Below are 17,859 nucleotides of genomic sequence, written 5' to 3' on the forward strand. Positions count from 1 at the left end.
AGTCTTGTACAGGATAAGTAAAGAGACAAAACAACATTATCGGTGAAATACACGAATTTACCATATAGAGTCTTAAATTTGTTAACAACAAAATGAAAAGTCTTTACAATGCTAAATATTGGTACAACTGGATTATATCATGGTGACATGGTATTATTATACATTGTACAATCTCCTCTGCAAGAAAGGATGAACTATAAAATTAAGTAAGTGCTGGATGGAACCATATGCTGTCCTGGAAAGAATATTCATGTGGTTTACAGAACTTTAAATAATAGACTATTCAAGCCAGGAGTCATATATTGTGGTAGTCTTCTCAAGTATGCCAACTAGGTAACTCCAGAGAGCTTGTCAGTAGAACTTCAACTTGAAGAGTAGCCTGGAGATCCTGATAAAATTGCTTTTAGAAGATCATTAAGGCTGAGACTACAAGTTAATTCCTTTGATATTGCCTATCCAAAAAGAGCCCTTTTACAACAGGGTGGCTAGTGATAACAAGTGACAACATATTATCCTATCTGTATATCACAAGCCTCAGAAAAGAAAACAAACAAAGATGCTTGGTGAATGAAGAGTTTAGGATAGACTCTTATTTTTTGTATTAGTATATTTCAAGAGAGTTTGTAATGCAGGAAGACTGTAGTGTTGTAAGTTATATTTTCATGTTGTAATTTGCATATTAGCTACAGGGCATAAAATGCTTGGAAAGTTCTAAGAATGTGAGGTCAAGTTTTTGTCTAGATTATTCGAGTAAAACTTGACCTCACATCCTTAGATAATAAATATGAGGTAGTTGTGAAGTGCGTATAGTTTGTCATTATATTACAGTGAATTAGTTAGTTTAAATATCACATTTACTTCATCCAAATAAGTTAACGTCACTTTTAACGTTGGTCTGTAACAATTTACGACAATATACAAGGGATCAAGTGTGTAGAAGGTTAAAGGATGGAAAGTAATGTGTCATCGTTACGTAAAATGGGCATTGAATTATTCCTTCAAGATAATTTAAAGCATTGTTTGTTTGTTTTCTTTTTAACTTAGCGCAAAAATACACGAGGGTTATCTGCTCTAGCCATCCCTAATTTAGCAGTGCAAGACTAGAGGTAAGGCAACTAGTCATCACCACCCACCGCCAACTCCTAGACTACCCTTTTAGTAATTAATAGTTGGATTGACAGTTATATTATAATGCCCCCACGGTTGAATGGCGTGTTTAGTGTGACGGGACTTCGAACCCTCGACCCTCAGATTACGAGTCGAGCGTCTTAACTATCTGGCCATGCCATTCCTAATTAAAAGGAACCTGCCAAGAAAAGAGCAACAGCACAACAATATTATCAGCCACTGTGATTCTCAGATATAAATTGTATGGTGGTGTAGGAATTTCGAAATTCAATGAAACTTTTTTTGGAAACTTTGGATTTTAGCTTTGCTTATACTGATTTTTATGTAACTGTGTAATTCCTCAAGGAAATAACGTGATCGTTTTTATAATAAATATTATATACAATCTACAGGTGTAATAGTTTTTATCATATATTTTATATACGTTTTCTTCCTTGCCGCTAGGTCTTATAGACGAACAATAAAAGTACTGCGTTAAGATTAAGATGAGGGGATAGGCGTATTTTTATTACGTGAAAAGCTGCATTGTTACTCTTTGATTTAAGCTAAATTTGTAAGTATATTATATCATTTTTAAACAATTGAATTAGAATAATAGCTTTGTAAATACATACAATAATTTATCAGATTTTAACATGTAATCCTGAGAGTGATCCTAGTGAAACTATTGCCTGTCCTAAAAATAAAATTTAATAAGTCTTGATCGTTTAACAGTTAACTAGTACTAGTCGACATGTAAGTTTAAGGAATGAATTTTTATTTGTTATATATTTTACATAGTTATCTTTATAAAACTCGTATAGTCTGTGCTCAGAGGCTGAATGTTGATCTGTCGCTGCTTAGTATAATTATGTAATTTCTATCAGAAGAACTGGTGAAATTCTATAGAAGTACATTAAAATTGATAGTAATATGCATGCTGTAGCCATAAGCAACAGGAAATCCACAAAAATATTTTATGATTAGACTTAACTAAAGCATGTATTTAATTTTTATAATTTAGCCCTATACATTTCAAAGAGATGTACTAATTTGTATTTTAAATTATTCACTTGGTTAGAATGTGGTAAGTACTACTGAATTACATGAAATGTTCATATAACAGTAGCACAGGCTGTGTGATTTCTGACTAGTACTGATAACAGATATGATTATAAATCAGTTTGGTATGACAAATGCTTAGACTTGTGTTGGAGTATGTAATGTTAGGATAAAGAAAGTTATTTATATCCTGCAATAACTATTAATTATGTAATCTATAAAGTTGATGACCACAGTACATTGTGAGAAACAATTGACTTAGAATAATCTTGTAGTTAAATGAAAAGATAAGTGTAAAAGGTTGAATAGTTATTCCTGTGTTGGAGTATGTACATCTGTGATGAAGAAAGTTATATTCTGTATTGAGTTTGTTAATTATGCAATTTATTTCCGAGTTAACAAGCACACCATGGAGAACAACATACTCAGCATAACTGAAGAGTTGAATAAAATGATAACTTTGAAAGATGTGGAGCTTAGGTTTGAGTTATGTGTTAGATTATATAAGGAAAGATGGTAAGTTATGCATAATCTATACTGTTATGTTACTTTTTAAAATCAGTTTTTATAATATCCTTATTTGAAGTTGTATGAAAAGTGGAAAAACAGTTCAACTTTGTATATTTTAATTAAAAATAAATTGTATTCACCATACCTTTTAAAAGAAATGCCACATGGAATTTTTTCTTGTACTTGATCTTTGAGTAGGTATGCATAACTATGCCAGATAAATTTAATAGATTTAGTACTTCTTTACATCAGTATATCTGCATGTTCTCTTAAGTTGTAAAATTGTTCAGTATTTGTTGAGAAGATTGATGTATCAATATTTAAATTAAAAAAGATACCTGTAATTAAAGTAGATTGTTTGTTTTTGAATTTCGCACAAAACTACACGAGGTCTATCTGCGCTAGCTGTCCTGCCTAATTTTGTAGTGTAAGACTAGAGGGAAGGCAGCGAGTCATCACTACCCACTACTAACTTTTGTGCTACTCTTTTACCAATAAATAGTGGGATTGACTGTCACACTGTAAAGCCCCCATGGCTGAAATGGCGAGCATGTTTGGTGCGACGGGGATTTAAACCCGCGATCCTCAAAATATGAGTCGAATGCCTTAACCCATCTGGTCATGCCAGGCCTTAATTAAGGTAGAAACAGTAAATCCTCAGGTGCAGAGTTTTTTTTGTTGAAAACGACAGTATAGTCCCAGAATCTTATCATTTTTTTTATTTTTATTAAAACGCACAATGTGGTGTGTTCCGCAGTTGCTTGTCAATTTACAGTTGCATCACATAAAGTATATTGCAGTTAAATCTTAATGCAAGCATCCTATAAAGAAGTAATTTTCAAACAGTAGATATAATCATGAGCAAAGTTTGAGGAGCCATCAGTGATTTAACTATTTGAACAGCTAAGACTTCTCCATCCACCAGTATCAAACAAAGTATTAAAGCTACAGTAAATGTAATATTTATAAAGAAAAATATAGTGATTATTACTTGTTGTCTGTAAGAATAAGTAGCCAAAGCATCAAATCCATGTTATATGTAAGAAAGTTGAAACATTGTTCTCTGCTTTATTAGTAAAAGTACAGGGTGTTTGGAAAGTCACTGTGACTTGTATATTTATTAACAGACAAAACTGCACAGTGACTTTCCGAACACCCTGTATTAATACCCATACCAGCCATCCTGAGATAAAGATTACCCATAAGCATTAATTACATTAATATTTCCATTAGTAATTAATTAAACAAAATTATGATAATAAATAATTGGATTTTTAATATTACTGTTTTCAATCATTCCAATTATCAAAATAATCAAAATATTACCATTATGTTAGTAGATTGTTAAGCATAAAGCTGCACAATAGGAATCCCTGCTTGTTGCAGGTATCAAAACTCAATTTTTAGCACTATATTCTCCACATGTCTTGGCCTGGTTCCATTGGACATGTGACCTTTTATAGTGTTACATTCAGACTATAAACAACTTCATTATCAATGAATACTGATATATTTGGCATGAAAACATAGTTTATAATTTACATTTGTATATTGTATAAATTTTAACTTCTTAATCTAAAAAGAAATATTAAAAATTAACTCTTCATTTTTCTGTGCCAGGTGATATGTCTGAATTATAATTTCTTTCATAACTTCAGAAATAGACTGCTGCAGAAACACAAACTACTGTGAAGTTTCTTTAATTTGAACACACTTGTAATGAAGCATTTCTTCCAGATTATCAAGACATCTGGATAGTTAAATCTGTAGCTTTTGATATAGTGAACTCTTAATTAATAGCATGTGTTATGAGTGAACAACTCAACAGGGGCAAATTAGTAGTGGTATGCATGCATTTGATAAACAAAAAGTAACTATGCACAATAAGCTTAGCAGGTTACAGCTATATGTGTCATCAGAAATTGTTCAAACATTTGTCATAAGGTGTTTATCATTAGGCCTATTACATTTTTTAAACACTGCCTTCTTAATCTAGTCTTTTAAGATATTTTGAAGAATTAAAAGTGTGGCTGAAGTTAAAAGATTTTTTGTTATTTTCTGGAGATTAAAGGCTTTTTTGTTTTTCTATCTTTATTCTCAAGGTAGCAATACATTTGTCATACCCACAAGAGAAACATTAACAAAGAATATTAACTTCATTAATGATGCAAGTTTTAAAGAAATCCTTAACTTTTTCAGTAACCAGTTTATAAATTATTAGTTGTTTATGTTTTGGAATTGCTAAGTTTTCCTGTAGTTTTGTCATTTCAAAACTGAAAGTATTGTATGTTAAAGAAAGTTTACTGTATGTTTTAATATTTACCTGTGTTAATTTACAGTATATGAAAAGCAAAAAATAATAATTCAAAGCAGTCTCTTGAAACAGATAGTACCCTTTAAAGAATATGAAACTTGTTGGAATTACAACTAACTTCATTTTAGAGAAATTACATCTAACTTTTTTATATATTTATCACAACTAAGTATATGTCATAGGCATTGTAACTAACTTCTCTTAGTCTGCTGAAATGTTTTCATGGTTCATAAAAAAATATTTATTACATTTTCAGGAGCAAGTTTCCCAAGAATTATATATGGGTCATTCCATGTCAAATCATCCAGGGGGCTGCAGGTGACCCCCACAGAATGCCTTGAAAAAACTTGCATGTGCTCATCTACCCATATAATGAAAAATTTCCAAATATTAGATCAATATCTCTAATAGTTTCTGATTTATAACCATGTAAAATTTAGTTAATATTTTATTTATTTTTGGCAAATTCATTTTTGGGCAACTTTGGCTGCTTTAAGCTGCAAGAGTAATGGTAGTAGAAGGCTGATATTTGCTACACTGACTGAATTAATCTCACAAAATTCAAAAAATGGTCTCAAACCAAGTTTATCTCTCTCAGAATTTTCATATTGAGGCTGAAAAATCACCTGAAAACCCAAAATTGTAAAAAAAACATTGGTTTATTTAATAAACCATAGCTCTTAGACTTAATATGATACAAAGCTGAATTTTGTTTCCAAATTTCCTATAACATATCAGTTGATAAATCAGCAATTGTTGTAATTAAAAGTCTCTTAGATTTCCTGTAAAAATATTTAGTTGCATGCAACTTTTTATGATTTAGCTAAAAATAGCCCTACTTCAGGCCACAGTTTGACCATGTCACCAGTTATTCAGCCTTTTCAGATTTTTACCATATATTCTTACATCTCTAAATATGATCTACAAAAAAATCAGGATGGTGTTCAACCTACTTTTTGAGTTATAATTTTTTAAAGTATCCTCTGACCATACGTTGTTGTTGTTTTTTTAAGAATCAGTTCAGGTGTGTTACTGTATGTAAATATATCCATACAATTTTGAAAAATACCTGTCAGAATTTTATGAATTCCACTGAAATATTCTAACCAGCCTTTCACAATGTTAAATTATGAAATTGTAAGAAACAAGAAAGAATTAATTCATTTCTGAACAAGTTTATTGGCATAACTAGTTAGATCACATGGCAATGCAAATATAGTGTGTATACATTACAGTTATGCAGATATGGCTGAGTTTAAGATTCTTGATATAATAAATACAAAGGTAAATCAGACACAAAAAGCACAGTGCTACAACAGGGGATAACTGAGAAAGACTACAGTCACACCAAACTGCAATAATTGTGACAATGAAATGTTTCAAAAACTGCTTTGGCAATATATTAGCCTTAACAACATCAAATAAACATTGCTTTGTTCAGACAGCTTGAATAAATTTCTGAAATTTGAGTTTGATTGTGTTGAGATCACTTTGACTTAGAACATAGTGGGGAGCACTACTGCCTTGTATGGTAGGTGCACTTATCAGACAAAGAATGTGTTGGAAAAGAATCCAGCTTTCATCCTTATGTAAACTTGCAGGCCATGAGAACAGTTTGTCTCTTGATTTCTTCATAAATGACACCAATACATCAGAATGTTCATCTGATCTATTTTTTTATGTTTCCCACATACCATTCATGATCGTATATGCATGCCACATATTTCCCTGGCTGATAATTGCTATCATTAGACCCTATTTGAGCTGCTGCAGCATCACTTTTACTGCTACTACCAACAGTTACAACTGTGTACACATCATCATGTGATATCTTTCTCACATACAATTTGTTGGTAGAGTAGGGAATAAAGCTATGATTTGACCTAATACTTGCCACAGGTTTGCATTTTTCATAGTGCTCAAGTAGATCAAACTTTACACAATTCTACAGGACTGATTCCTGATTGACAAGAAAGAACTGAATGCCCTGAATGTGATCCTTTGCCCAATGGGTACATATCAGAGACACTTAAATTTGATAATTTATTATTTTTCACAACTTTGATTTTTGTGAGGATTGTGTTCAGAGATGTAAGAATATATGGTAAAGGCTGATTAGAATATTTCAATGGGATTCATAAATATTTCAAAATTGTATGGATATATTTGCACACAGTAACACACCTGAATTGAAGTTTGTTTTTCTCAAGTAAACAACATATGATCAGAGGATATTTTAAAAAATTATAACTCAAAAAGTAGGTTGAACACCATCCTGTTTTTTTTGTAGATCATATTTAGAGATGTAAGAATATATGGTAAAAATCTGAAAAGGCTGAATAACTGGTGACATGGTCAAACTGTGGCCTGAAGTAGGGCTATTTTTAGCTAAATCATAAAAAGTTGCATGCAACTAAATATTTTTACAGGAAATCTAAGAGACTTTTAATTACAACAATTGCTGATTTATCAACTGATATGTTATAGGAAATTTGGAAACAAAATTCAGCTTTGTATCATTAAGTCTAAGAGCTATGGTTTATTAAATAAACAAATGTTTTTTTACAATTTTGGGTTTTCAGGTGATTTTTCAGCCTCACTATGAAAATTCTGAGAGATAAACTTGGTTTGAGACCATTTTTGAATTTTGTGAGATTAATTCAGTCAGTGTAGCAAATATCAGCCTTCTACCACCATTACTCTTGCAGCTTTAAGCAGCCAAAGTTGCCCAAAAATAAATTTGCCAAAAATAAAAAAGTATTAACTAACTTTTACAGGGCTGTAAATCAGAAACTATTAGAGATATTGATCTAATCCTTGGCAATTTTTCATTTTATGGGTAGATGAGCACATGTGAATTTTTTCAAGGCATTCTGAAGGGTTCACCTGGAAAATTTTCCAAAATCTGGATGATTTGACATGGAATGACCCGCATACAAGATTGAAATAGATGGTTAGGTACTAATCATTATAACAATGAACAAATAGGTAATGAATAGTTTGACTTGAAACAGACTTGATCAGTTTGTCCAAATGTAATGAAACATTCCCTTTAATAACATAAATAGCAAATTCTTAAAATGTTTATAAATATTGTCAGAAATGTATTTCACCTGTTTCAAGTTCAGAAGTTTGAATGAAATTCTTAATCTTGACAAATATTTCATAGTTCATTGAAATCATGCCCCTAACAGACAACAATTTCTTTGTAATTTTTACATTTTCAGAAATATTGATCACAAGCTGTTAATAAAACTTAAGTCTACTACCCCCTGGTGTGGATTCCTGTACATGATGAGGAGACCTCCCAGGGAAGGTTCTTTCAATTTACCTTTTCTAAGATCTAAACATCCACCCATGTGTTTGCCGTGCGTGGCGACCTGTGAAGGGGAGGAGAGTATCCTGGTGGTTGAGGGGTCCAACCCTAACACACCATTTTGGCCTTGAATTCCTGAAGATGGGCAGCCTTGGGGTGGGTCCCCTTGCGTCAGTCGGCTGGTCCACTTGGGCTAGGGTTAACCAAGTACCAGTGTTGGATGTTTTCAGCAGGTGTTGTGGACATTGTATCTGATGCTGGTGTTCGGGTATAGTGCTCACAAAACCCTGGCATTGCTGCAGTGTCCTTGTTTGACATTGTAGTGTGTCCCCTCGTAGGGCTCCATGGTGGGTGGAGTCGGTGGGCACCGAAATTTCCTTTTTTGTTTATTATGGATCCTCCAAATAAAATAGTGAAAAATCAGTCCATAGGTAAATGACCATGTCTTGAAGATTCTGATCAGCAATCTTCAACATCTGTAACACCTGTTGTACCTCATTTTCTTATACTACTTTATCTTTCAGACAAATCATTAGGGCAAATGTCTCCCTTTTTCATTCAGAAGGGACTAGAGGGACTTGCTGGCTCTCCAAAGTTAGTAAAGAATCTTTGATCTGGTGATGTATTGGTGGAAACATCCACACCCAAACACAGTGAACTCTTCTTGCATTCCAAGGCAATTGGGGATGTACATATTGAAGTTACACCTCTTGCTACTTTGAATTCATCACAAGGAATTATTGTTGAGAAGGATTTGTTTAATATCCCAGAGTCGGGGATTCTCGCTGGTTTCTCCACCCACGATGTTTCTGCAGTGAGACGTATCTCCATTTGCAAAGATGGAATTACGATACCGACCAATATCCTCATTCTGACATTTACATCACCACGTTCACTTGCCACTATTAAGGCAGGTGATTTTGAATGCAGGGTATGGCCATACATTCCAAACCCTCTTCAATGTTTCCAGTGTTAGCAGTTCAGTCACTCAAAGACATGTTGTGGTTTCTTGACATGTGCTCATTGTGCTGTCAAAGCTCATGATGCCTATGAGTGTGAAATGGACCCTCATTATATCAATTGCAATGGCTCTCACCTGTCCTGCTTTCCTTCTTGCCCTAAGTGGTTGGTAGAAAAAGAGGTGTAGTGTTTGAAAACGATTCATAACATTACTTATCCTGAGGGTCGAAAGGTGTTGTCCACTACTTTATCTCAGACATATGCTGTTACACTTCATTCCACTACTACAGTGGGAGTGCAGACAGATCTCTCTGTGCCTTCAAAACAATCATTCTCAAAACAAATGAAAAGTCTTTTGACCTCCATGGCTAAAAAAGTTGAATCAACTTCAACACCAATCTCTGGCCCTTACATACATTTCAACAAATTCCAAGATCCACTTCCTTTGGTTCCGGGTACAGGCATTTCCCTGGATACATCTTCTTCTCCCACCTCAAGATCCAAAACGATCATTCATTCATGTACTCGGTCGACCCAGGGCAGGATCCATGGAGGTCGATAGACCTCCCTCAAATAAGGACAGTAAGGAAAAAAGGCATGATCATAAACAGGAGGGTTCTCCACCCAATTCACCTACACTTAAATAAAAATGGCTATTTTGATCCAATGGAACTGTTGAGAATTACACTCTAATCTGGATGAAATCAAAACACTGATTGCTTCCTACCATCCTGTATGTCTTTCCTTACAGGAAACAGTTTTGAATTCTGCCGATACAGTCACCTTTCGGCAGTTTTCTTTGTACAAAAGTGACAGGGTGTGTGATGGACGAGTGCATGGAGGGATGGCACTATTGGTTGATCAGCATATGTCCACCCTGTCTTTGCTACTTGACACACCCTTGGAGGCTGTTTCCAATCCGTGTTTCCTTGGGTCATACCATCACTGTTTGTTCTCTGTACCTGTCATCTGTAGAGACATATGATCAATCATACCTTGATGCTCTTGAACAATTGCTGTCTCCCTTTTTAATCCTGGGGGACTTTAATGGACATCATCCCCTCTGGGGAAGTGCTGAAATTGATAGGAGGGGTTGCTCCGTAGAGCGTACACTCTCTGATCACAACCTTTGTCTTTTCAATACTGGTTATTCTACTTATTTTCAAGCACTTAGTTAGTCCTTTACTGCTATTGGTTTCTCAGTTTGCTCCCCTTTATTATTCTCCCATTTTGCATGGAGGGTTAACAGTAGTCTATAAGGCAGTGATCATTTTACTTACAATTTTGAGAGAGACTGGCCATTGTTGATGCCACCTGACTCGAGTGCCCTGGTGGAAGCTGGATCAGGCAAACTGGCCCTCTTTCACTGCTCTTGATAATTTTATTCTATGTGATATTACATGGAATGTAGAACCCACAAAAATTATTAGCCCCTGAGTCCAAACAATCTTAAATCCACCACTGAATGATAGTGTTTTCAAAATAACCTTAGTGATTTAGATCAGTGTTACATTAAAGAAAGTATCTTTGGTATTTACATGTGTTTACTAGAAAAAGAAGGCATAATATATCACTGTTTGTTTGTTCTTTTTTATCAGATGCATTGAATGTTATGCTTTTGACTTTAGTTAACCATGTAAGTGTATTTGAGAAAAGGTAGTATAAAAGTTTTGGCTGGATTAAACATTTTATGGTAACTAATAAAATTCAGGTATTGTACTTTAGCAAGCATTTGTAACTTATTTCATTTCACCATTCTGCCATTTCAGAAAGCAACAGTTTACCAGATGTGTGAATACTTGCTATACAACACAACTGAGAGTAGTAGGAACTGAATTACAAAGTACAGGGGTTTATATCTGAATAAGTCTCAACTGTTGTCAAGAAATGGAAAGAGCAAGCAAAGCCATTCGCAGGTAAAACAGAACAAATGTGTCATTGTCAGTGACTTTAACTTTACAGTACTTAAATAATTAATAAAAATTGACATACTGCATTGTAATAGTTTAGTGGATGTTGGCAGTTACTCTGCATAAGTTTCATTTGATGGGGAAGATATCTACATTTTCTTTTAATGTTTAATTGTTATACTTCAGTATTTTTAACACAATATTGTCACTACAGTAAATTTGAAAGAGACAAAAACAAAGCTTCTAAATAGACATTTTATATTCAATGTTTTTCTTTATAGAACTTGTGATTTTTTAAAAGTTGAACTGTTACTTTATATAAAAATTGATAATTACACCTCACTTTATATATCTTACACCATAGCAGTTTTTGTTTTGAATTGTAGATGACTTTTAAGAAATTGATAATAAGTACATTTAATTTAGAGCATACAATTGATAATATAAATAGTGTCTCAGCCACTGCTGTGCGTGTTGGATTTCAGCCAGTCTTGTCAGCACTGGATGTGTTAGATATAGTGTGATTGACATAGTAGTTTATGTTCTTATCTCTTTCCTTACAAGTTTACAAAATGATTAAATATTATAAAGTATACATTTAGATTATATTCAGGTAATAAGGTTGCATGGAGAGGGTTTTGACTTATTATCATTAAGTTAAAGTATTGCTAAATTTAGGAAACCAACAAAGTTTTGTGTTTTGTTTCTGCTAAAACCATTTTATGCCATATTTATATGTATATAATGCCAGTAAAACAAATTTTAAACATAATGTTGGATGTCTGTATTAACTCTTATCATAAGTAAATATAAATTGCATGTATAAGTTTAAGTCAATGTATATTGCATGATTACATCACCTAGTGGGTCTGGCATGACCTGGTTGTTAGGTTTTTTGACCCAACACCTGAAGGTCATTAATTCAGATCCTTGTCACTGAGCAAGATTGCACCATGTGTTACTGAATAGGCCAGCCACCTGGATGTTAACATTATTGGTGTACAAAAGTGCTGATTGATCCCAAACTAGTTTGGGTAGGGGGATAGAGAAAAACCTCACTTAGTGAAACATTATAAAGCTGGAGTATTACTTAATTCAGTTAGTCAGGGGACCAAAAGTAACATGAAGAAGGTTAACTTTAATGAATGATTATTGTAGGTTTTTCAATAATATAATGAGAGAATGTGTTAAGAAGTTAATAGTATTTTTTCTTTTTTTAAAAAAAACCTTTATATTTTTAAGTAATAGAATTTTTTTAGATTTTTTGTCTGTAAATGATTCTAAATATTTTTTTTTTCAGGAGTGGTGTTCGGTTGAAGTCATTAGGTGGTGGGCATTCAGAACTTAATATGGTTATATCTGAAATGAAAGATGTACGACAAGCTGCCAAAGTCTTCATGACTGCTCAGAATTCTGGTGAGTTAAGTTCATGGAAGTGAGGTCTTGTAGAAATACTTCCAACATATATTTTCAAGTCAACATTAACTGAACAAAATAAACGACTGAAGATCACTTCGTTATTTTTTGAAAATTTGAGATACGTGGAATGCTTTTTATTTTTGGCAAAATATAGGCTTCCATTTTAACTGAAGCTGTTTCGAGTGCTTTGCAGTTTTAAATCTACCAAAAAAAGCTGTGATTAGTACTAACTCCTACCAGATTTTTCACTTTTTTTTAATATTTTTTGTTTGTAATAAAATTTCTTCATCTTTAGACAAGTAAAATAAACTTTGATAAAATATCAATAAACAATGTTAATGTACACTTGTAACTTTTTTTTAGAAATTAGAACTCTTAGTATAAGTTAATGATAGCCGTTGGGATGAATAACTTTCATAAACTCTTACACGTAGATTGAATCATTCATCTGAGAACACTTATAACATAATATATTATTGTGTACAACTTGTTATGAATGTGTTTTGTACTAGTACTACAATGTTTTTTTTTAATGTCAGAAAACATTTTATATTTCTGCCAGTTGTGACACATATTAACCAAATGCTTTTGTTTATAGCATACATAACATTTTTCTTGGGAGGCTTAGTTCACTTTGAGTAATAGCTATTTTGTACTTTATTTCATTAGCTGCTCAGGACATGACATCATGGGCTGCTGGGAATGAAAACAGAGCTATTCAAGTAAGTTTAGTTAAATCTCTCGCAATGAGGTTGATCCAATTGACCAAACTTGTAACCATTTTGTACTTGTAGTTTTCATAACTTTCAATACAGTATGTGTATCTTTACAACATTTGACAGTTTTAGTAAACATTACAAGTCTATTGTAAACAAAATATTAGGTTCTTATTGAAATATTTTTACAAAAGATTTGTCTGGGAATATATATACACCTTTGTATAGTTTTTAAAACAACCCAACTAAATTTTAGTCATTTTCACTAGAACTTGATGTTTTATCTGTTGTTTTCTATACTTTACATCTATAAAAGTTTTGTCAATCTGATTGACCTCATAACCATCAAAGAAACTGAAACCTAAATAAATTTAAATTATCCTCTTTATCTTTCTAGAATTACTTCAAATTGTAACATGAAACTACATTTGTTTACCCTAAATAGTTTTAAACTCATAAAAGTATACATCTATTTATGCTTAAATTTTATTGTTTTGTTTTGCCCCTTGAACCACATCTAACTACTATTCATGCTATTATAAATTATGAACTGTGCATGTCATTATAAATTTTAAATCACTCATCAATTGTACAGATCATTTTACTCTGAATTACAGTTTACAAGTGTACCCTGTGAAATTTTTTTATAATATTATTATTTGTTTTACCTAATCTAACCTTAACTAATCTAAAACGTTTCCTGTTTTTGTTGAATTTATTCCTGGCTTTCTAACTATGCAACAAGAGCTGTTGCAAGTTCATCTAAGTTAGTTGCTGAAAGTGAAATCAACAATTCCATTATTATATCAATCCTAATTTTATTTATTATCCCATTAACAAATAAATCAAAATTCCGAAGTTTTCAATTTTACCCTATTAATAAATTTATATTTTGAATCTTCTTTATTGTATTTGTTCTTTTACGTGAATTGGTGCACGCCCTGTTGAAGAACCTGATGAATTGGTCAAATTCTAACTTTTCTATATCCTTTATTTTTTCATTAACCCTCTATTCCAAAAACTTTAAGACACAGAAAGCAACATAATATAACAAGTCATTTGATAGATAAAAAGCTTGTCTTTCAGATGGTTATAAATAATATAGTATTAAATGTCAGAAAAAATAATTGTGAATTTTTGAAAGAGAGGGTGTAACAAGTGTGCATGGCAAGATGGATGGGCCTAATTTTATGTTTGATACTCTTTAACCATATAAGATTGGAGGATATTATTAAAATATGTATTATTATTTACATTCATATACTATATTTGTTGGTATACCACAAAAAGAACTACTTTAATTAAATTTGAATGTAACTCACTAAAACTTTGTAATATGTACAACAAAAGATGTCCATAGAGAGTTAAAAATCAGTCAATTTATGGAATTTTCAAATTGATTCATATTTTCAAATGTGAAATGGAATAAGAAACAATTTTAAGCAACAGTAAATGTTATTAACTAAACTAATAATACATCTTTTCTAGTACTAAAATGTCAATATTTTGTCAAACATTCTCCATCTAAATCCATTAACTCATTCCATTACATAGTTATAAGATGTTATCTACATTTTTTTGTGTGAATACTGTGTCCTTTGGTGTATTATTTGATGAAATAGAAAATTTATTGCTGTATTACCATTAGTGTAAAAAATAAAAGTAGGGGTAATTTTCATGTATATTTTTATTTATCGTTACAAAAGTAAATAAAATCTAAATTTTAGGTTAGACTAGGTAAAATATAGAAAATATAATAATAATAATAATAAAATTTTTCACAAGGTATGCTTATGAGCAACTTGCATAATTCACTGGGGTAGTATGAGATACCCATTCTCCAAGTGATTTATAACTTGTGTGGTGGGTTTGTTAGTTAAACATGATTCAAATGGCAACTGAACAACAAATTTTAAGTATGAACAGATATAAACTGTAATGACTTTAAAGTTTAGAATAAACAAAAGTAGTTTCATGTTGTACTTTGAAGTCATTCTAGGAAAAAAAGGCAACTAATTTCTTTTTTATGGAGTTAGGATAGAAAAATAGCAAATAAAATATAAAGTTTTACAGGAAAAGAATGTTTGAAATTTATGTAGAAAGTTTTAGGGATTATCCAAATTTGACAATTTTCAGATAAAGAAAAGTATTTTTAATCTCAACATAAAAACCACTTTGCATTTGGAGCCCTCAATATTTTGACTCCATGTATTAACAGATAAATATTTAGTGAAATACTTTATTAAAGAATTAAGATTTATTGTCTACAAAAAACTTAATGCTTATTGAAAGCTTGCATAATTTTGTGAAGATATACAAAACATATTAGAAGTTAATTTGGAAACTGTAAAGGTGAGTATGTGGTCATGGACTCGGCTGATGTGACAAAGACTGTGGTCTGTTTATAAAAGTCACTTCAAGATGCTATTTATACTGCTAGGTTTGAATGTTACTGATATCATTATTAATACCTATTAAGAAACTTTATTTCAACCCTCAAATCTCATAAATAAAAATGTAGGCAAACATATTTCATTTTGCATTTAGTGAAGAAATGCATTTTGTTTATTGTACAGAATTAAATATATGTAAAAAGGAAGATGTTTTTTAAATACACTATTATAAATATAAACTGAATTCAAAAGGTAATTAAATCTGTATTATAACACTGATCATTGTAACTTTTAGGACATAATGAGCCAACTGGCTGAGCTCAACACACTGTGGACAGATGTTCAGAAAGAGTTTGCAGGTTAGTTCAGCAGTCTTGTAAAAGCAGAGAAATATTATTTTATGCATTAATTTTATAATATCTTTAAATATTCATGTAGTATTTTTATTTAATTTTCTATAGTTTATTTCTGTAATTTAACTTTGAAAAGGAAACATGTTTTGTTTTTTATAATGTTGGTTTTAATTTTGACTTTTAATTAGGTCAAAGTACTAGTAGGTTTTATGCAGCTCTGCATATATTTATGTAAAATATTGAATCATATCATTTGTGTTGGAAATTTTGGAAGTGAAGATTTTCATAATATTGATTTAAATAAAACCTCTGAGAATGAGAGATGTTTATATCAGTACCTTTTGACATGTATATATTAAAGCTAATATACCAATAGCTTTCATTGTAATATTATTTTAGAGCATCTGAAAAAGTTTAAGCACCAGTTTGAAATGATTTTAGAAGGAGAGAAACAAGTTGATCATGCACGCACCCACCTCGTAAGTTTGATTCATTTTAATATCTGTTAATGTCTGTGTCTTATCTTAACTCATTTCATAAAACTGTCAACCATATTGCAGTTTTAGTGCCTTACATTCAAAATTTTATTAAACTACACTTCAATGTTATATCAATTAGTATAGCATAAAATTTCAGCTTATAGAATTAAGAACTTAAAACTAAGTAAAAATTGAAAAAAAAAGACAACCAGAATTTCCCCCAGTGTGACACAAATGACACATATTTTTAGGTATCTTTCTGTTATCTATTTTATCCACCACTCCCTCCAAAAAGTGTGAAATTAAATTTGTTATTCACTATAAAATCATCATTGTTGAAACAAAACAGTTTTTGTAGTCTTTAATCTTGTATGGTTACAGAGCTATCAAATAGAAAAGTCAGACCCTTCCTGCCACACCCATCCTGTCTTATTCTCACTTTCAGGATTTGTTAATAATCCTCTTATGTTTAATTATTTATTACCTATAACCAATAGAAATCCAAGGTTTTCATCTATAAAATGACATACCATATAATGTTCTGAATAGTTATCAGTTTCACTCGAAGTACAAGCTTTGTTCCCATGGGAAAGCTGACAACTATATTTGGTGAATTTGGAATGGCTTCTTGTAATGTATAGTTGTAAAGCAAAAACAAAAATTGAGAGTCAGGGGGAATTGTCTGCTTTTTGTGTATTATTAGTCTGTGTTCTTTGGTACATTATTTAATTGAATGAAAATTGTTTAGTGCATTACTATCATTAGTATAAAAAAGTAAGGTTATGTGTTATTGACAGCAAGAATAAAGAAGATTGGGTAAGTACATTATTTCCTGTTTTTATGTTTATTCTTTATTAATATAAAAGTAACTAAAATGTAAAAATTGGGATCCTTTAAGGTTAGTTTGGAGTAGATTGGGTAAAATATGTTATCATAATCTAATAAAAATGGTTCATTTTTGACATGCATGCAAGCAGCTTGTAGTAGCTTGTGGATAATGTATTTGATTGTGTAACGTTAGCTGCACATTTTCCAATTGGTTTGAATCATAATGGTGTGGACAGTAGTTAAACATAGTTCAAAGGGCAATAAAATTTAATTACAAATGTATGCTGCTACAAGCTCAAAGCTAACTAGGATAAACAAATCTATTTTCATGTTACATTTTGAAGTCATTTTAGAAAAAAGAAGGGTGATTTAGATTTGTTTTTGCTGGTTATGTGGGCAGTCAAATTAATTGATTCTGTACAGAAATGGGGTAGAGAAAATAACCATACAATTTTGCTGAAAACAAATGTTTGAAATTCATTTAGAAGGTTT

At 31.6% G+C, this 17,859-nt stretch overlaps 1 protein-coding gene across 6 annotated transcripts in view; it reads left to right on the plus strand.

Annotated features, from left to right (window-relative positions):
• Positions 1 to 1,561: 1,561 nt before the first annotated feature.
• The window catches only part of LOC143249353 (uncharacterized), a 31,345-nt gene continuing 15,047 nt past the window's right edge, over positions 1,562 to 17,859 (plus strand). For 3 of the 6 annotated variants that reach the window (XM_076499059.1, XM_076499062.1, XM_076499064.1), the window contains exons 1-6: positions 1,562 to 1,681; positions 11,039 to 11,185; positions 12,480 to 12,595; positions 13,268 to 13,320; positions 16,003 to 16,066; positions 16,460 to 16,539. In XM_076499059.1, coding sequence (XP_076355174.1) covers positions 11,157 to 11,185; positions 12,480 to 12,595; positions 13,268 to 13,320; positions 16,003 to 16,066; positions 16,460 to 16,539 — 342 coding nt within the window. In that variant the 5' untranslated portion in view covers positions 1,562 to 1,681; positions 11,039 to 11,156. Of the gene's footprint in view, positions 1,682 to 2,579; positions 2,686 to 7,850; positions 7,982 to 11,038; positions 11,186 to 12,479; positions 12,596 to 13,267; positions 13,321 to 16,002; positions 16,067 to 16,459; positions 16,540 to 17,859 lie in introns of those variants that run through there. The other 3 variants (XM_076499065.1, XM_076499061.1, XM_076499060.1) reach the window with 3 other exon arrangements.

This window comes from Tachypleus tridentatus, chromosome 4 (assembly GCF_004210375.1).
Source record: "Tachypleus tridentatus isolate NWPU-2018 chromosome 4, ASM421037v1, whole genome shotgun sequence".
Taxonomy (NCBI): Eukaryota; Metazoa; Arthropoda; class Merostomata; order Xiphosura; family Limulidae; genus Tachypleus; species Tachypleus tridentatus.